Genomic DNA, 20,836 nt, shown 5'->3' on the forward strand with positions numbered 1-20,836 from the left:
TTTATTTACTGAAATGACCATTTGCTTTTATTGCAAGAGACATGGACACTTTTATTTTTTTGGCTGCGCCACACAGCATGTGGGATCTTAGTTCCCCGACCAGTGATTGAACCTGTGCCCCCTGCAGTGGAAGCGTGGAGTCCTCACCACTGGACCGCCAGGGAATTCCCGACGATGTAACTTCTAAAACACCTGGGGAGATATTACTTCCAGAGGAGCACACCATCTCTAAAGTGGCAATGTCAAGAAATGGCATAAAATCTTAGAAAGCATTAACATGTGAAATATGACATGAATATGCACATATGAACAAACTGTACAGATGACTTTTTCTAGAATGTTCACGGGTTAGGTCTGTTGGCACAACTGATAGGAAACAATTATCACAAGATATCTATCACCACGACCCTATGTATGTTCTCCCAAAGAAATACCTAACTGACATGGTATAGTTATCTGAAAAGCCATGGAAAAAAAAAAGGGCTGGGACACATATACTGTCCCAATAATTCTATGTAACTGAAGACCCTAGAATGAATTTGGCTATTTTGTCCCTGGAAGGAAAGTTGTTGGTCAAGTGCTTCTCTGTGGATTTATCCAGAGGGTTATTCTCCAGGAGGCGGCAGGGGCACTGCTGTAACCTATTTCATTGTTTAATCACTCAACTCACATTTAAGAAAATTAATATAATAATTTTTATTGAGTTTATCAAAGAAGATTGCATTAATTCTGAGTTTAAGAATTTTTATACCTTAGCTTCTGAAGACTTCACTATGTGATGACTGTTAACTCTTTAGAAAGTGTAATTATCAAGCTGTTTGGTTCAGTGTTATATAATTATGGTTCTACCTCTTCACTCAACAAAACACTGATTGTGACTAAAATACATACCTAACGTTTTAGGAATAATCCTTTGAAGAGCTAATTTATTGGGATTCCGGCCTGAAAAATATGATCTCAATCACTTCTTACCAGGTTCACTGCAAGAATAAAAAGATTTGGGCTTCCCTGGTGGCGCGGTGGTTGAGAGTCCGCCTGCCGATGCAGGGGATACGGGTTCGTGCCCTGGTCCGGGAAGATCCCACATGCCGCAGAGAGGCTGGGCCCGTGAGCCATGGCCGCTGAGCCTGCGCGTCCGGAGCCTGTGCTCCGCAACGGGAGAGGCCACAACAGTGAGAGGCCCGCGTACCGCCAAAAAAAAACAATGAAAAGATTTTGGCTTTAGATGGGTCTCTAGTTAGTTTATTTCTTCTCATTACGTATTACCCGACAACAGAGAATAATTACAATTGCTGATATTTACTGAGCCCTTATATAATGTGAGAGGGACAACAATCTTATGGGATAATTATTACTATCATCTCCATTTTACTGATGAGAAAATGGAGACCTAATTAGTATAGGGCAGAGCCAGGTTTTGTTTGTTTTTTTAAACAACAACAACACAATTTTTTCTTCTTTTTGGCCATGCTGTGCAGCATGCGGGATCCCCAACCAGGGATTGGACCCATGACCCCTGCAATGGAAGCGTGGGGTCTTAAGCCCTGGACCACCAGGAAATTCAGAGCCACGTTTTAAATGACGGTCTGACATTAAGCCTGTCCTCGTAACACTACGTTGGTCTATGTCACATCATAGAGGGGCCGCTGCGAAGCTGAGAAATCCAAACTAGAATCTGACACCACTGCATTTTGGAACATGTGACTCCAGCTTGTGGCTCTTAGGGTGAGCATGCTGTTCCTCATATGAGATAAATAAGCAGAAATATTCATAAGAGAAATAGGGGTGAGGGTGCTTGGGTGAATCCCAATTTCTGGCACTCTCCCCAGTCCACCCCGGGACACCACTATAAACACTAGCAGAACGCTACAGACATTATCAAATGTCCAAAGAGGGACCACCCATTTCTAGTGATTATGAGATAAAAAGAAATGTGTCCAAATCTAAGCAAGGCAAAGGTCAGAAACAGCAAATAAAACAGAACATGGTATGTACTTCTTGGAGGTGGCGGAAACTGGCTTTCATTAACATAAGAGAAGCATTTCCAGGCTCTTCCTGCATAAAACTTTGTGTTTTTCCAACTCCAAATAGACAGATTTTCTTTCTAGACAGGGTCAGAAATCACTAGGGCAAAGGCAGCTAGCTAGCTCACTGGACACTGAGCTGCCTGCAATTTGAGACCCTGTGATTTACTGCCTGTGAGTGGTGGTGGGCAAGATAAGTGCACACAGGGAAGCGTGTCCTGGTCTCTCCTCTTTCGTGTCTGCTCTGTGGCATATATTCAACGACCTATCTTGTATGAAACACTGGAGATACCTAATGACTCAGAAAGTGATCAAAAACTACTGGTAGTTACCAGTAACCCATACCTTAGCTATCTGTTTTTAAACTATTCCGTTACAATTCACACATTCTAAACTAACGAATCCTTTTCAGGACTTGCACACTGATGGTTGAGTGCCTCTCTGACCAAATTCTGAGCTCCTGAAGGTCAGGAACCAAGCCAGAGAATTCTATCATTGTACCTGAGAGCTACTGGCACAAAGCTGAGTTCTAGATATTTGTAGCTGAAAATCAAATCCACAAATCTTTGACTTCTTTCACAGAAGTTTCTTAGAACTTCCATCAGAATCACCTGGGAAGTTTGGTGAACTCAAAGATATTTGGCAGAGAGGCCCAAGAATGTTCATTTTAAACAAGCCCCTTAGAATATTCTTGTGTACATGGATGTTTGGGAACTAGAGAGCTGTTACATACCAATAAACACTGAGATACCTAAGTATATGTGTCACACAAGGTACAGGTGAGATATTAACAAAATCAAGTCTAAATAACACTTCCAATCTCATTTCCTCTTCTCTCTAGTCCCTCCTCTCGCCACTGTCTGAATCATCCTCCTGGAGCAAAATTCTGATCAAGTCCTTCCTTTGCTCAAAACCTTCCCAACTGTGAGGCTATAAAACCCATGGTCATAAGCTTGTCATTTAAGAATCTTTATGGCCCCCCTGCAATCAACATAACTTTTAAACTAAGAGCACAAACTCTGGGGCCAGAATGCCTGAATTCAAATCCCAAAGCCTGCAATTATTAGTTGCGTGACCTCAGGCAAGTCACTTAACCTCTCTGTGCCTCAGGTTCTTCATCTGTAAAATGGGGATATGAATAGGACCTGTCTGATAGGGTTGTTGGCAGGATTAAATGAATTAATGCATGCACAGCACTAAGAATAGTGCCTGGCACATAGTAAGTGCAAAATAAGTGTTAGATATTACTATTATCCTGATTACCTCCTCCTCTTCACCTACTCACACATTATACTCTAGTCCCACTTATTAGTTCCTGCTCCTTGGGCATTTTTTCATATCACCCTGTTCCCTCCATCTGTAACACAGCGCCACACCATCTATGGGTCAAAAGTGTCCAACTGACAAGACCCAATTCAACTGTCACTGGAAAATCTTTAATAACTAACTCCCCTCATAACCCAAATTAATCCTTCCTGCCTCTGTGCACTAGTGTAACTTTTATTTGTGCATGTTTTCTTATCTCCTAGACTATGATTTCCCTGGAGAGGCTGAAACAGTATGGTCTTAAAGGTTAGACAGACCTGGGTTCCAAACCAGATCACATTTATCTGCTCTGAGCCTCCTATTTCCCATTTATAAGTTCAGGATAATAACACCTCCTTTGAAGGAGGCTTAAATGACAAATTCTATCTATAGATATTCAAAAAGTCTGCTGTATGAGTGATTGGTATTATTAATAGAATTATTAATAGTGGTATTTATTTAGTGCCAGCTATGTAGATAGTACCAGTGCCAAATACTGCAGCTTAAAAAAAAAAAAAGACAGAACTGCCCTGGAGAAGCACAATTTTTCCATCAAGTTTATGGAGATATGGGTTTGTATATCCCTAGGCTGGCTTGTTTACAAAATAGCTGTGACAAAAACAAACAAAACAACCCAACCCACACGTGCACTCTGCGTCAGCTCTGGGGTGCGTCCAGGGAAGACAGCAAAACTCCTTTCTATTGACGTTTCAGAGAGTGACATCAAGACCACCTACAAAGGACCGACAAACGGGCTTGGGTGGGGAGGACCCAACGGGGACTGTTCAGACCATGACAGCACCTGGCTCTTCCTCCTCCCCACCAAAGTTGGGGGGCCGCCTTCTGCCCGCCAAAGATCCCCAGCTTGACATGTCCTCTCTTTTGCCTTTTTTTTTTTTTTAAAGAAAACTCCCTTTTGCATAAGTCCAGATTTCTGAGCCGTGAACTCAGAATCACAAGAGCTGGGGCTGCGACTCCGGGATTTCACTTTGCCCTTTCTGTGCGTCCGTTACCCTCTTTTAAAACTAGAGCAATCGTTCAGCCTTGGGGCCGGAACGTGCCCGGCCAGTCAGACCTGAAGCCCAGTCTGGCGTCTATCAGAAGCCTGGTCAATTCTGTACGCGCTGTCGTAGGCTGCGACCCGCGCTCCCGGGGGCGGGCGCCCCGTCGTCTCCCTCCAAGGTATGTGGAAGCGACGTCCCCTCCCTCTCGCCCTAGGGAGATCCCGGAACTACAGGCTCGGACTCTGACCCTGGAGGGGACACAGGTGAGGCCAACAGACCGGCCGTTCCGAGGTGGGCTCTCGGGAAGGGATGGAGAAGCTGGCCAAGCGGGAGTCCACTCCCCGAGGCCAGGACCGCGGCTGCTCAGGACCGGGGCCTGGGAGGAGAAAGCCCGTGCACCCCTCGGAGTCCGTCCTACACATCCGCGATCCACACCCCGCCCCCAAATCGAGCCCGGGCCGGCCCCTGGCCATCCTCCGCCAAACCGCTGCTTACCGCCGCGCTCATCCGGGGGCCGAACTGGCCATCGACGCCCGCCTGGAACCCAGCGTAAGCAAAGGAAGAGATAACGGCTGCACTTCCGGAAATAACCTAGGCCTGACTGCGGAGGAGAGTGCCCCCGGCCCGCGACCATAGAGGAGAGGCTGCGCTCGTTCCCTAACCCCCTCGACCCCGCGCCCTCCCCGCTGCCTAGAGAGGCCACTCTTGGGCCGGGGAGGTCCGCGCAGGCGTACTACCGCCGGTCCCTCCCCTTACTCTTGGACGCACAGACCTTGAGCCAGGGCTTTACACTGAGAAGGTGAGGCTGTTGTGTCTATTTGATCCTCCAGAGTGGCTGTTATTGTATCTGCAGGAAACAGCTTTGCCCGGAAATTAAAATTATATTACAAGACCGTACTGTACTCGCCACAATTTTTTTTTGCCTTTACATTTTATGCAGAAAATCAGAGAACCATGGCTAGATTTCCATTTGCAGTATTAAGAAGAATCGGAATTAACATGACTTTCTTATCACCACGTTTTTGGTTTTTTTTGTTTTTTTCCCAGCGTCTTGGTTCGTTAAGAATTCATGAGGATTACCTGTTTTAAATCACTGGCCTGGAGATTGTTAAATCGATAATTTGGGATGATTTTTTTTCCCTAGCAATCAAATGGGCAAAGAGTAAAAAGATTGGTAATGTTCTGTGCTAGTGCCAGGAGTGTATGACTCATTTTCTGGAGGATAGTCTAGCAATAGGTATCAGCATATTTTAAAAAAATTGCCGTGAAAGATACGTAACAAAATTTACCATTTTAACCATTTTCAAGTGTGCAGTTCAGTGGCACTAACTGTATCCACATTGTGCAGTCATCACCACCATCCAGGACTTTATCATCTTCCCAAACTGAAAGTCCATACCCATTCAACAGTTACCAATAGTTCCTTCCCCAGCCTCTGGTAACCACCATTCTACTTTCTGTTAAAGAATTTGACTACTCGGGGCTTCCCTGGTGGCGCTAGTGGTTGAGAGTCCGCCTGCCGATGCAGGGGACACGGGTTCGTGCCCCAGTCCGGGAAGATCCCACACGCCGCGGAGCGGCTGGGCCCGTGAGCCATGGCCGCTGAGCCTGCGCGTCCGGAGCCTGTGCTTCGCAACGGGAGAGGCCGCAACAGTGAGAGGCCCGTGTACCGCAGAAAAAAAAAAAAAAAAAAGAATTTGACTACTCTAGGTACCACATATAAGTGGAATCATATAGTGTTTGTCTTGTTGTGACTGGCTTATTTCAGTTAGCAAATGTCCTCCAGGTTCATCTACTTTGTAGCATGTGTCAGAATTTCCCTCCATTTAAAGGCAGAATAAAATTCCATTGTTGGTATACGTGACATTTTGTTTATCCATTCATCTGATGATAGATGCTTGGGTTGTTTCCACTTTTTGGCTATTGTGAATTATGCTGCTATGAACATGGGTGTACAAATACCTATTCAAACCTCTCCTTTCAATTATTTTGGGTGTATGCCCAGAAGTGGAATTGCTGCATTATATTATAATACTATTTTTAATTTTTAAAAAAGGACCATACTGTTTTCGATAGTGACTGTACCATTTTACATTCCCACTAGCAGTGCACAAAGTTCCAATTTCTTACCTAATAGGTATGAAATGATATCTCATTGTGGTTTGGATTTGCATTTGTGATGTTGAGCGTCTTTTCATTAGCTTGTTGGCCATTTATATCTTCTTTGGAGAAATGTTTAAGTCCTTTTTAAATTGGATTGTTTGTTTTTGTGTTTTTGAGTGGTAGGAGTTCTTTATATATTATGGATATTTACGCTTTATCAGATATATGATTTGCAAGTTTTTTTCCCCATTCTGTGGGTTGCCTCTTCACCTTCCTGATAGTGTCCTTTGATGCACAGAAGTTTTTAATTTTGATGTAATTCATTCATCACTTTTTCTTTTGTTGCCTATGCTTTTGGTGTCATAGCAAAAAATCATTGCCTAATCCAACATCATGAAGCTTTTTTGCCCTATGTTTTCTTCTAAAACCCTTATAGTTTTGGCTCTTACATTTAGATGTTTGATTTATTTTGAATTAATTTTTATACTGTGTTAGGTAAGGTTCTAACTTCATTCTTTTGCATGTGGATATTCAGTTTTCTTAACACCATTTGTTGAAAAGAGTATCCTTCCCTCACTGAATGGTCTTGGCATCCTTGTTGCAAATCATTTGACCATTTATTCAAGGGATTATTTGGGGGCTCTCTATTTCATTAGTCTCTATGTCTTTATGTCAGTACCACACTGTTTTGATTACTGTAGCTTTGCAGTAAGTTGATATTTATTGAACTTAAATTACTTAAAATTTAAATTTAAGTGGCCATATGTGACCAGTACTTTCCATCTAGGACTTTTAAAGCTGATACTAGAAGGCAGAAAGATATTTCAAGTTTGAAGTTTGACTACTTGTCATATTGGTTTTCACATTTACTCTCTGCTGCTCACACTAGGAATAGAGGGCCTAATTAACTATATATAAATTTCCTTTCAATGAGTAGAGGAAAATGGACCTGTGGCACCTGGTGGGGAAAATATGGTCACACTCTTACTTGTTCTTTAGGGTTCTTAATATTTTCTTTTGGGAGAAAATGCTTATCTTCTTTTCAAAAAGCACAAGTGGTTCATACTCAGTATTTCTCTCAAACCTAAGGTGTGAATGCTGGGAAATGTGACAGCAGGTCAGAACACTGATCATATCTTACATTTATTCTTACAGTGCTTTACAATTCACATACATTATCACCACTGATCCTCAACCCTATTTAGTGGATGAGAAAATCGAGGTTTAGGAAGATTGAATAATTCCAGACCTAATAAATGGCAGAGTTAGCCTTTGAAAGCAGATCTTCTAACCAACTTTCATAGTAGGCTTTCGTGAAAGACCAAGGTGAATTCATTCACTCAACCCACGTTTATCGAGCATCTCGACGTGTCAGCAGTGTCGTAGGCTCTGGGAATCAACTGCAAACCACAAACCAACGTAAAACTCCATCAGGCAAGACCTAATCTGTTTTGCCCACCGTAGTACTCCCAGTAGCTAGTGCAGTAGATAAAGGTCTCAGGTTTGCGTTCCCCGTCACCTCTGTAAGTAACTCTCTTTTCCATTATTCTTATTGCAGCACCCTGCTCTTTCTTTTCACAGCGAACTTTGGGTTTCCAAGTGGCAAGTTCGATTCCTGCCTGACTTTCCCCTCTTCCCTCAAGTTAAGCTCCAGTGGGAGCTTGTCTTTTTTATTCCTCACTGTATCCCCACTCCTTTCAGGGTGCCCGGCACATAACTGGAACTCAAGAAATACATATTCATCAACTGGATGGATGTCATGTCACGCAAACTTCTGAAGTAAATGGCCCGGGCTTCCCTGGTGGTGTAGTGGTTAAGAATCCACCTGCCAATGCAGGGGACACGGGTTCGAGCCCTGATCTGGGAAGATCCCACACGCCGCGAAGCAACTACGCCTGTGCGTCACAACTACTGAGCCTGTGCTCTAGAGCACGCGTGCCACAACTACTAAGCCCATGTGCCACAACGACTGAAGCCCACGTGCCTAGAGCCCATGCTCCGCAACAAGAGAAGCCACCGCAATGAGAAGCTCGCGCACCGCAACAGAGTAGCCCCCGCTCCCGCAACTGGAAAAAGCCGGCATGCAGCAACGAAAACCTAATGCAGCCAAAAATAAATAAATAAAGTAAATTGTCCAAGTCTGGTCCTCACCAGTTAGACCACGCCTTGAAGGACTTTGATAGCCACGCCCCTCCTGTGTCCCGGGAAAGGAACCCAGCCTTGGCCCCGCCCCTGCCATGACGCAGGCACACGTGACGGCGCGCCGGCGCGCGCTGTTTCCGGAAGTCACCCCCGCGGTCTCCGCCGCCGCTGCTGCCTGCGCTGCTGGCGGTGGAACTTCGCGAGTGGAACGGCAGAGGCGGGCCGGACGGGGCCGCGGGCCTGGCCACTCTGCAAAATGGAGATAATCAGGAGCAGTGCGTGTCCGCCGTGCACCTCCCCGCGTACCCGCGGCCCCCTTCACCCGGCCTGCTAGGCCCGGAACACGGCCGGTCTGCTTGGCGGGGCCTGGGGCAGAGGCAGCCCCTCAGGGGTTTGCTCCCATTTTGCGCCTCTTGGGGGGCCTTATTCCTCTCTGGCCCATACACCCTTGGGGGCCTTGTCGTCTTTCTTACCCGGGCACCCCCAGGGCCTTATCCCTCTCAGGCTCGTGTCCCCGCGGGGCTTATTTTCCGCCCCTGTCTGTGCACCCCTCAGGGACCTGTCCTTCCGCCCTAGGAGACGTAGGAGTTCCCCGGGCCCTCCTTCCTTCCCAACCTAGTAGCCCGTGGGCAAGCAGCTAGGCCACCGGTTCTGAGCCTCTTCTCGGTTTCTCCACAGATTTTAAGAGTAATCTCCACAAAGTGTACCAAGCCATAGAGGAGGCGGACTTCTTCGCCATCGATGGGGAGTTTTCAGGTATCCCTCGCTTGCAAGCTTGAGGCTGGCACCTTGCAGTGCATAGCCAAAACTCCTGCACCCCTACCCCCTGCTCCCTTGCCCCGGACTTCTGCCTGCTGGCCGCTCCTCCCTGTTTGTAGCCTTGGGCAAGTTGCATGGGTCTCCACGTTTCCTCTTAAACGTTTCGAAAGCACGGAAGAGGTGAGGTGCGGTGGGTTTTGTGATTGGGTTTGTGGTTGTTAGACCTCTCAGGGTTGCAGATAGAAATTAAGGTTTTGGTGCTGCTTAAAAACTGTTGGATGTGTGTGAGACAGCTTGGGAGTTCGAGTCAGGCTTTTTTGTACGTGTGGTGAAATACACATAACATAAAATTGATCGTTTTAAAGTTCAGTGGCATTGAATACATTCACATTGTTGTGTATCCATCTCCAACCATCCATCTCCAGAACTTTTTCATCTTCAGAACTGAAACACTCTACCCATTGAACAATAATTCCCAACTCCTCTCTCCCCTCTGCCTCTGGCAACCACTGTTTCTGTCTCTGAATTTGACTAGTTTAGACATTTCCTATAAGTGGAATCATACAATATTTGTCCTTTGTGACGGACTTTAGGGTCGGACTTTTGCAGATAAATGAGGGTATTCCTCTAGGCATTAGTGGAAGTGTTCATTGCCTGCCTTGGCATGGGTGTGCATGTGTGTCTAATACTTTACTAACAGTTATAACTGCAAGATTTTTTCTTTTTCTCCTTTTGGATCAAAGATATCCACTTTTGGTATAGATAACACTTTTGCTACAAGCTTAACATGTTTGTAAGACTTCACCTCTTTCTAAAGGACTCCGTGCTGCGGGTAATCTTTGGCTTTAATTAAGTGTGCAGTTTCTAGTTGGAGTCAGTTCCCTGGAAAGCTAAGAGTTTTCACCGCAAATAATTGTCTCTTGACCTTGAGTATACCTTTGTTGTGTAGATGTTACTCCAAACTGTTGACCAAGACTGTACTCTAACAATAATTCGCATCAGTATTTGTTGATGTCTGAGTATGCATTAATCTTTGAAAGCAGCAAAACTTACTCAGCCATAGAGATTGTTTCCTTAAATCATGACTGTTTTGAAACCTAATTTTTTTTTTACTGAATTATAATTGACCAATTATATCAGTTTCAGGTGTACAACATAGTGATTTGATATTTTTATACACTATGAAATCACCATGCTAAGTCTAGTTACCATCTGTTAGCTACAAAGTTATTGTTGGCTCTATTCCCTATGCTGTGACATTTATTTTATAACTGAAACTTTGTATCTCTTAAACCCCTTCACCTATTTGGCCTTTCCACCCACCCCCTCCCCTCTGGCAACCATTAGTTTACTCCCTGTATGAATGTCTTTGTTTTGTTTTGTTTGTTTGTTTTGTTTTTTGGATTTCACCAATAAGTGAAATCATATGGTATTTGTCTTTCTCTTTCTGACTTATTTCACTTAGCATAATACCTTCTAGGTCTATCCATGTTGCAGATGGCAAGGTTTTATTTTTTATGGCTGAGTAATATTTCTATATATGTATGTGTATATATATGTATGTATGTATGTGTGTGTATATATATATGTGTGTGTGTATATATGGCATCTTCATTATCCATTCATCTATCTTTGGACAATTAGGTTGCTTCTATGTCTTTTCTATTGTAAATAATGATGTAAATAATGATGTAGTGACATAGGGATGCATATATCTTTTCGAATTAGAATTATTGAAGAAAAAATAATTTTTGTTTTCGTATAAATATCCATAAGTGGAATTGTTGGCTCATATGTTAGTTCTATTTTTAGTATTTTGAGGAAGCTTTATACTGTTTTCTATAGTGGCTGCACCAGTTGACCTTCCCACCAACAGTACATGATGGTTCCCTTTTCTCCACAACCTTGCCAACACTTGTTATTTCTTGTGTTTTTGAGAATAACCATTCTGACAGGCGTGAGGTGGCATCTCAAGATTGCTTTGGCTGTTCGGGGTATTTTGTGGTTCCATACAAATTTTAGGATTATTTGTTCTAGTTCTGTGACAAATGCCATGGGTATTTTGATAGAGATTGCTTTGAATCTGTAGATTGCTTTGGCTAATATGGACATTTTTACAGTATTAATTCTTTGGATTCGTGAGCACAGTCTTTCCATTTATTCCCATTGTCTTCAATTTCTTGCACCAATGTCTTATAGTTCTCAGAGTACAGGTGTTTCACCTTCTTGGTTAAATTTATTCCTAGGTATTTTATTCTTTTTGATGCAATTGTAAATGGGATTGTTTTCTTAATTTCTGTTTTTCATAGTTTGTTATTAGTGTATAGAAATTTACAACAGATTTCTGTATATTAATTTTGTATCCTGCAACTTTACTGACTTCCTTTATTAATTCTAATAGTTTTTTGGTGAGGTCTCTATAGTGTTTTCTATATTTGAAATCTATTTTAGACACTGAAACTGCCCATTCTCAAATTGAAACATTCACATCTCTAAATTCATTACTATAGAGTTTAGCTTGGTAGCCAGTGAAATTAATGCTAATTTTGAGAAAGTGAAGAAAGGAGCACTTCCAATTAATTTTAATTCATGAAAATATGAAATTATAGCACCATTGAATAGTTGACTGACATTTTTCCATTAGCATTTATTAACAAGTTAAAAACTTTTATTTCGGGCTTCCCTGGTGGCGCAGTGGTTGGGAGTCCGCCTGCCGATGCAGGGGTTCGTGCCCCGGTCCGGGAGGATCCCACGTGCCGCGGAGCGGCTGGGCCCGTGAGCCATGGCCGCTGAGCCTGCGCGTCCGGAGCCTGTGCTCCGCGGCGGGAGAGGCCGCAGCGGTGAGAGGCCCGCGTACCGCAAAAAAAAAAAAAACAAACTTTTATTTCTTAAAATCTAGGAATCAGCGATGGACCCTCGGTCACCGCATTAACAAATGGTTTTGACACTCCGGAAGAAAGGTATCAGAAGCTTAAAAAGGTACGTGGATGTGCTAGAAAAAAATTTTTTTTCCCATGTTGGTCCTGCATATGTTGAATTATAGAGGAATATAATCGTTAAACTTGTTCATTAATGTCTCAACCCCAGCTACAAAATGATATTTTAGTGGTATTTAAAACAACAGCAAAAATAATTGTTTGCTGGAAAACATTTTGGGGAAGGTTTAGTATTTTCAGTGTTAATTTGATTTACAGGAAATGTGATGTGGTTATTTTAATCATTTGGAAATAGGTTTACCATGACACTCTGGATGGTGGATAGGTGCCTAAGTTGGGAAAAATATTAAGAAATGTATATAAATTAATAATGCATCTGATACCTACTAGAGAATGGACTTGAGGATATGGGGAGGGGGAAGGATAATCTGTGACAAAGTGAGAGAGTGGCATGGACATATACACACTACCAAACATAAAATAGATAGCTAGTGGGAAGCAGCCACATAGCACCAGGAGATCAGCTCGGTGCTTTGTGACCACCTAGAGGGGTGGGATAGGGAGGGTGGGAGGGAGGGAGACGCAAGAAGGTAGAGATATGGGAACATATGTATATGTATAACTGATTCACTTTGTTATAAAGCAGAAACTAACACACCATTGTAAAGCAACTATACTCCAATAAAGATGTTAAAAAAAATAATGCGTCTGATAGATAATCTGTAATCTGTTCTAATTGGAACAAAGTTAAGTAATCAGAAAACCCACCTGATTGAGAATACTGTTGCTGACGTCGACTGTAGAGCACTGTTTTGACAGATATTTTATTTCCCTTTTCCAGCATTCCATGGACTTTTTGCTGTTTCAGTTTGGCCTTTGCACTTTTAAGTATGACTACACAGATTCAAAGTAGGTTGTTTTAATGAGTGGTGGGAATTCTTTTGTCATGGCGTAATGTAACGCCCTAAGTCTCCTTTTATCTTATTTTCCCCAGGTATATAACAAAGTCTTTTAACTTCTATGTTTTCCCGAAACCCTTCAATAGATCTTCACCGGATGTCAAATTTGTTTGTCAGGTTAGTAGTATAATTGAGTTGTTTTTCTGTTATGAATTGCTGATGAGGCAGTGTGGAAATGTGGAATCAGAATTCTCTCTAAAATTTGGTTCTACTACTAACTTTGCACTTTGGGCAAATCATTTCACCTCTCTGACTTTCAGTTTTAGGGTTGTAAATTAATGACACTCCCATCTTCCCTTTTACTTGAGAATGAGTTAAGGAATGAGATGTAAGTGACAGGCAGATGGAAATGAGAACGTGAGCTTTATCATTAGTAAAGCTGAATCTGAGACCATGGCTTCGTAGTGTGACTCTTTTGGGGATTTTTAATGTCTTACCCCTGAATTGAACCTACAGATCAGGACCTTCAGGCTTCTTCCCACCCCATTCTCATTGCACCCATCTCCAAGGGTAGAGCTTTATTTTCTGGAAGAGGCGGGTATGTGTGTATCCTCTTTGAAAAGAGAAAGCCCAAAAGGGGCTAAGCTATATATGTTCAGTTTCTTTTCCCAAGCTCACCAATTAGGAAAGAGAGGGTAGATAAAGACCACTGTTTCCTCCTGAGTAGGAGAGGGCTGACTTTACGAGCCAAGGTAAGGATACAAGGAGGTTCTCCTTTAGAACACCCTGTTTGGAGTTGTAGCTGATCTAGTAGACACTCAGTGAATATCAGTTTCCCCGTTCTCCCCTCTCTCTTTTTTTTTTTTTTTTTTTTTTTTTCTTTCTGCTCTCTTAATAATCTGATACAATGGATAAGGTGAATGTGAATAAGTGTATAGCGAATGGATATGTGATGAAAGCTGAATGTTGGCCTTTTCTCCCTCATGATCTTATGCTTGAGCTTCTCTCCCCGTAGCAACATTAGTTCCTTTGAGTCTTCCCATCTTTCCCTTTTCCTGCATGTAAGTAGTAATGCAGTTAAGAAAGCCTGGAGGGTAGGCTTCTGAGTGACTGAGTCATGTCAGGTTCTTTCTGTAATAAGGCAGGATATAAACAAATGAAATTGAGCATTAATTGTATATCTAGGGCTGAAGAGAAGGTAATTTTGGTTTTGTAAACCTGAATTTTTCTTAAATTAGCAAATAAACCATAGTTGATATTTCTTTACCCTGCAACCATTTAACAGCTATTTACCAGTCACCTTAGTATAGGATACTTAATTAAACAGTATTTGTAGATTTTCACTGAGAGAAAAATAGGCTCAGTTGGGAAATTTGTGTGGATGTAGTTTTCCAACAGTACCAGGAAAAGACAATTATTTAAAGTGGATTCCATGGCTTTAGCCAGGGGTTAATCAAACATGCAGACAGTGGCAATGAGATACCTTGGGGATGATGCTTTGTTCTAAAACACCAACACAAACACAGTTATTCTAGGAAATGAATTGGAAACAGATCAAAAGAACCCTACCCATTGTACAAAGCCATTCTGGGGCTACACCTGGAACACTTTAGGTAGTTATAGTAGCCAGCCACTCCTTAAAACAAAGAAAGACATCACAGACTTGAAGACAGGCCAGAGAGTAAAGTCTAAAATGGACAATGGGATAAAAATGGTACAATTCTCGGGTTTCCCTGGTGGCGCAGTGGTTGAGAGTCCGCCTGCCGATGCAGGGGACGTGGGTTCGTGCCCCGGTCCGGGAAGATCCCACATGCCGCGGAGTGGCTGGGCCCGTGAGCCATGGCCGCTGAGCCTGCGCGTCCGGAGTCTGTGCTCCGCAACGGGAGAGGCCACAACAGTGAGAGGCCCGTGTAGCGCAAAAAAAAAAAAATAGGTGCAATTCTCTGTTCTGGAAAAGCAAAGGCAGAGAAGAGGTTTAGACTCAGTAAGTAAACTTGTGAATTGTATGGATATGGTAAATGATAGTGTCTTTGAATTTTTTTCTTTTGTCCTCCATCTAAGGTGGATTTTGTTTTAAAATTCTATGGTGACAGCAGGGTTGCATCTTACAAGGAACTTATTAGCTTCTGGAGTCAGCGACTAGGGTGAAAATTGTGTCTGGTCAAAAATCAATCTTGAAAAGCTCTTATTACCCTTAAAGCAGGGAGAGTTTGGGGGCAAAATAACTTAATATGCTCTTTGAAAAATAAGCATCTGTATACATAGTGAGCTGCTCACACTGGGCGGGATATGGGCGAGCTACCTGAGAGCCAGGCACACTCCTGGAGCACGTGCCCGTCCAGTGGGGCGACAGAAGAACTGCATGGCATTGGCATTGTCTTCACCTCCTCTTTTTCTTCTCTTCTCCTTCCTTTTTCTGACTGAACATCTATAGTTGAATTCATGGAAGAAAATACATACGTGGTCATGAAAAATCGAGACCCTGCTGCTGTCTGTAGAGTAAAGAACGAGTTTCTTTTTTTATCCCGTCTTCCCCATGCCACTTCTTTCCCCATTTCACTCCTTTTATGTCCATATGTACATATACTCTTATGTCTACATATATATACATAATTTTAGCTTTTTTTTTTAATATACACAGGATCATAATATTCATATTTTATATAACTTGTATTTTCCACTTAACACACTGTCTTCATATTTCATAGTATGGATATGTTATAATTTATTTAACTGGAGTTTAGAAGTTTTCCAGTGGTTACCTATTTAAACAATGCTATAGTCAGCATCTGTGTGCAGCATGTCTTGGTTATATGTAGGAATGTTTTTATAGATTTCCTAGAAGGGGAATTGCTGACTCATAGAGCTTATATATTTAACATTTTGATAGATGCGTCAAATTATCCTCCCAAGTAGCCATGCTCATCTTTTGAATCCTGAAAATGGTACATTTAGGACAAACCAAAGATAGTGGTTAGTAAACCACAAATAGATTTTGTTGGTTCAAAGGGTTTTTCCTTTCTTTTCTTTTCTTTTCTTTTTATACAGCAGGTTCTTATTAGTTATCTGTTTTATACAAATTAGTGTATATATGTTAATCCCAATCTCCCAATTCATCCCACACCCTCCCCCCACCAACCCCTGGCCGCTTTCCCCCCTTGGTGTCCATATGTTTGTTCTTTACGTCTGTGTCTCTATTTCTGCCTTGGAAACTGGTTTATCTGTGCCATTTTTCTAGATGGGTTTTTTTCTTTATTATGGTAAAAAATACATAACCTAAAATTTACCATTTTAAGAGGCTTTCAGTTCAGTGGCATAAAGTACATTTTTTTGTGTGCAACTTAGAGGGTATTATTTGAGTGGAAAGTAAATAGCTTCAAAAAGGGGATAGGTGAATCTCTGACTCTGGATTTTTAAAGAAGGAAGTTAGGATGTTTTGGAGTCTAGTGACAGCAGGGACAAAAATGCCTTTCCATAATCCATCTTTTGGTGCCTCTGTCAGTGATGGAATATTAGGTGGGCAGAGTTTTAAGAATACTCAGGCATGGTAGATAAAAAGGCTTGTGGCCCAAGTCAGAAGTCATTGGGTCTTGTTCAGAACAAGATAAAAAGGGAAGATGTGGGCGGGGACTGGTTGCTTATTTGAAACCACAGGAAACCTGGACATGATGGAAAATGATGTGCCTGTACCCACACGTATGTGTGTGTGTGTGTGTGTGTGTGTGTGTGTGTGTGTGTGTATTTGGTAAGTTTGCCTTTTTATATCTCATCATATTTTAAAAAGAATTTGTGTTGGGTAAAAAGTATATGTATATATATATATAAAAGTATATACAGTATATGAAACCTTTTAACATAAGATTAAAAAGATAAGTAAGTGAAAAGTTGGAAGAAAAGAAAAATGAGGATACGATTACTGTGTTATGATTAGAACACAGAATTTGTGTCAAAGAAAGTCTCACCTTTTTGTCTCTGATCTTCCTACCAGCCAAGAATAGGGGGAACACACAATCAATTCTGTGGCCCATAGGATCGAAATAGGCCAGAGCTCAGGAGGAGTTCAGCTTTCCTCAGACTAGAGACCTCAGGACATTTCCCCTTCTGTTATCATAAAGAAATCACTAATGTAGAAGACCTTGTCTTCAGTGGCATCTCTAAAGAGAGTACTGGAACTGGTACAGCGTCCCTCAGCCTAGACTGATGGTATAATGTCAGGTAGAGGTCAGGAAGGTAGTTCTATGAGGGGTCAGATTAAAATGACTTGTGTGCTGCCCTCTAATGTTCTGACTTAAAACAAGAATAAAATTAGAGAAGCTACAGTGATGTTTCCCACTCTTCAGTCAGTTGAGTAAGAACTTTGTGAAAATTTTCCCATTCTTGTGTAGTATTATTTAATTAATATTTTTACTAACATTTACTTATATATTTTGACTTACCCTAGGTTTGAGATATGTATTTAATAAGTCTCGTTACTGGGAATTTTTCTCTATTTTGATCTTGAATGTAAAGAACATCCAATTAAGAGCTTGGGACTTCCCTGGCAGTCCAATGGTTAAGACTCTGCCCTTCCAAAGCAGGAGGCGCAGGTTCAATCCCTGGTCGGGGAACTAAGATCCCACATGCCACACGGCGTGGCCAAAAAAAGAAAAAAAAGATTTGGGGCTTTCAGAATCTAAGTTGAAGTGAATAATTGATACCTTATAACTTGTACATGTTTGCTACCTTAAACCTGAACCTGGGGTGAGATAATAGAAATACATTTAATTTTTATTTATAGTCTCCTAGTCAGTACAGCCACCAGGAGTTTCCTGCCGATTGGGAGAATATATGTTCACTAAGTAAAATTTTCTTAAATGTTGTGAAACAAAGGATATTTGTTTTATAGGCTATAAAGGAGAAGAGCCCAGATAGTTTAAGTGAATTAATGGATGATTTGGCAGCCGTGGAGTAGAAATGCCTTGTCCTCTGACCTTTAGCGTGCTGCCTTCTTGCCTGGTTGCCTTTGTTTACTTGCCTGAGTTCTTTCTCTGCTTCTATTCATACACCTGCCACGAACATCACCGAAACGCATGTTCTGTTTACTCTTGTTTCAGAGCTCAAGCATTGACTTTCTAGCAAGCCAAGGATTTGATTTTAATAAAGTTTTTCGCAACGGTAAGACTATGTGTGAACTCTCTTTAGAGCTTGTAAATCTGGATTTAGTTGAGAATTCTCTTTTTGTGCCTGCTGTCCGAGACAGGATCTCAGATTCCCAGTCCATCGTGTGCAGCCATGGAGTTTTTATTGTGCCCTTTTTTTAAGGCCTGAACAGGAGAGGAGCAGCTACTTCATTTAGCTCTAATGAGGCCCCTCAAGCTCCTGGTCTCACTGAGTGGAGCTTTTCTGTCGCTGGTGTGACTTGGTTTCCTGGCAGACCACCTGGGGGGACTGCATCCCTGTTTCCTTTCAGTGGTACAAGTGCTACGATGTAGCATTTTAAAAAGCAGCCGTATTCCAGTAATACAGAGATGGTCTTTGGAGGAAGAATGTCTACATAGTCTGCACAATCCTGATGGCTAACTTGCTGGCATGATAGACTGGCAAGCGGCCTGGAGGGAGGGACTACGTCCCTTCCTTATCCCCAGAGCGGAGCACGATTCCTCTTCCATATCAGGGAGGTGACAGTTAAATATTTGATGAATGAACACCGGACGTTAGACCACACCAGAGTGGTTTTCCTTCCTCCATTCATTTGTTTCCCGAAAAGTATTGGGGAAAGCCTCTGGTTTTCTCAGCAGTATTAAGTGCCTGCTGCTCTAAGGTCAATAGGTACTTTTCACTTAATTATTCTTGTAAATTGTATTCATTCCCATGGGGAATGTATTATTGAGTGAGGTAAGAAAGGAGATTTTTCTCAGCAAAGGTTCTAGAACAAAGACTTCAGCTAAAGTCTCTTCCCCTGAGCATGATATCCTTGCAGGGCCTTTAGCACCCATGTCATGTTGTTTTTTAAATTGCTTTAGTGGTGCTGCGTCTTCATGTCTAGTGATGATTTTGATTTTTGGAAATACTAAAAGAAATTTGGAATCCAAACTGCTTAACATGGTGGATGAACCAGCTGGGTAACACAGTTTGGGTATAATAAAACAATTTATTTGCTTTGGCTCATACTTGACTCTGAAAGCCATTATAAAACACAAGTTCCAAATGTAGTTAGAGCCCTATAATGGAATAGTTGCAGAAATCTTTTGAAGGAACTACTTTACCCAGACTCATATGAGTGTGTAATTTCCAGCCTGATGGTTTTATTTTCATAAAAGGAGAGAAACAGCTAAATTGGAGGATGCCTCACTCTCTAGTTTGTAGTCAGACCTTGTAATATTTTAGTCAGAGCTGCATCAGGGCTCCCAGGCCAACTGTTATTACCGAGACTCTAACCCCGTGCTGTTGTAGATGCTCTGTAATTCTCACCTAGACCTTCACTTCTCTTTTCTTATCAAATCTTGCCACTCAGGGTTCGCAAATGCCAGGCCCTTTTCTCCTGGCATTCTTCTTGTTAGTGCCTTTGACTTCCTTGTCTGAAGTGGAACCAGGTGACTCCTCTTACCGTTCCCCCTGCAGCCCTCCCAAGCACAGGTGGTTTCAGCTCTGTCTCTGTATCTGCAGCCAGGCAGTGGTAGGCATGCCACCTTCAATCCACTTGAGTTCCCTCTTCTCAGGAGCCATGCTTCTTCCCAGGGCTGCGTCACCAGCTCTGCCATCCCTCTTTCTGCTGACTTCCTGGGCGTGGCCTTCACCAGCAGCCCTGGCGACGGCTCATCGTCTTTCTCTCCACTCCTACCTCTCTCCTCCTTCTGGGTGACTCCAGCATCCACAAGGACAGCCAGCAAATGCTCTGTCTTGTCTGTTTCTTGGCCAGGCGGTCAGCAGTCCTCGCTTCTGCCTCCCCTTAGCCCTGCACTCCCTTGGTAGCATCATGGGTCTTATTAGCAATAACTGTGCCCATCTCCATCATTTCTCTTGTCTTTCTCTTCCACTTACTTGGGTACCTCATTTCAGCCATCAGTTGACCTCCATTGCTTTTTCATTATCGGTTACCTTCCACTCTCCTGTCTTGACTTCTCTCCTTGTCCACCTGGTCCATCATTATCCTTTCTCCCAGCCCTTGCTCCTCTTTCCCTCTATTGCCCTGGTCTAGCCAAGTCCCAGCCCTGGTTGGATCTTATCATCCACCTCCTCTATTTCTGAGCATCTGAATATTGCAGGCAAATGTGACACACCTGAGCTAATTTGTCACTTTAAATTCATGACCACAAGCTTCAAGAAAGGACTCAGTCGTGCTCAAAAATCCTACTTTTCTGACTTAGAAATTCCCTTTCCAACTCTCTGTGATGTCTGTCGCACTCAGTTGATGACCATGCCTCTCAATGAAAATAGAAGCCATCAGGGAAGAGCCACTTCGTGTTCTCACCACCAGACCCACAGGTCTCCCCCGAACCTGGGCTCAGCCTTTTCGTTTCTCTCCTTACAGAGAAGAGGAGTCCCTGCACCGGTCAGAGGCTAGTACCTGCCTCCTAGTCAGACACTGGCTCTTCCAGTTTGCCCTTCTCTCTCCTGGATATTTTCCCGTCTCTGCTGATCATTCCATCAACCTTTGTAAACATGCTTTGTGAAAGTGCAGAGCT

General features: G+C 42.7%; 2 protein-coding genes across 6 annotated transcripts in view; one reads left to right on the forward strand and one right to left on the reverse strand.

The window, feature by feature from the left end:
• The window catches only part of BFAR (bifunctional apoptosis regulator), a 28,800-nt gene extending 23,787 nt beyond the window's left edge, over positions 1-5,013 (reverse strand). Inside the window, exon 1 of the mRNA XM_027117330.1 lies at positions 4,829-5,013. The gene's annotated coding sequence lies outside the window, so the exon portion shown is untranslated. The remainder of the gene's footprint in view (positions 1-4,828) is intronic.
• A 3,708-nt stretch (positions 5,014-8,721) lies between these two features.
• Positions 8,722-20,836, forward strand: part of PARN (poly(A)-specific ribonuclease) — a 167,941-nt gene continuing 155,826 nt past the window's right edge. For 3 of the 5 annotated variants that reach the window (XM_027117333.1, XM_027117334.1, XM_027117335.1), the window contains exons 1-6: positions 8,722-8,853; positions 9,257-9,334; positions 12,237-12,316; positions 13,115-13,182; positions 13,268-13,349; positions 18,266-18,326. In XM_027117333.1, the coding sequence (XP_026973134.1) occupies positions 8,835-8,853; positions 9,257-9,334; positions 12,237-12,316; positions 13,115-13,182; positions 13,268-13,349; positions 18,266-18,326 (388 nt within the window). In that variant the 5' untranslated portion in view covers positions 8,722-8,834. The remainder of the gene's footprint in view (positions 8,854-9,256; positions 9,335-12,236; positions 12,317-13,114; positions 13,183-13,267; positions 13,350-18,265; positions 18,327-20,836) is intronic. The other 2 variants (XM_027117331.1, XM_027117332.1) reach the window with 2 other exon arrangements.

The sequence above is a fragment of the Aethalodelphis obliquidens genome, unplaced genomic scaffold (assembly GCF_003676395.1).
Source record: "Aethalodelphis obliquidens isolate GAN/ISIS:26980383/991018 unplaced genomic scaffold, ASM367639v1 scaffold18, whole genome shotgun sequence".
Taxonomy (NCBI): domain Eukaryota; kingdom Metazoa; phylum Chordata; class Mammalia; order Artiodactyla; family Delphinidae; genus Aethalodelphis; species Aethalodelphis obliquidens.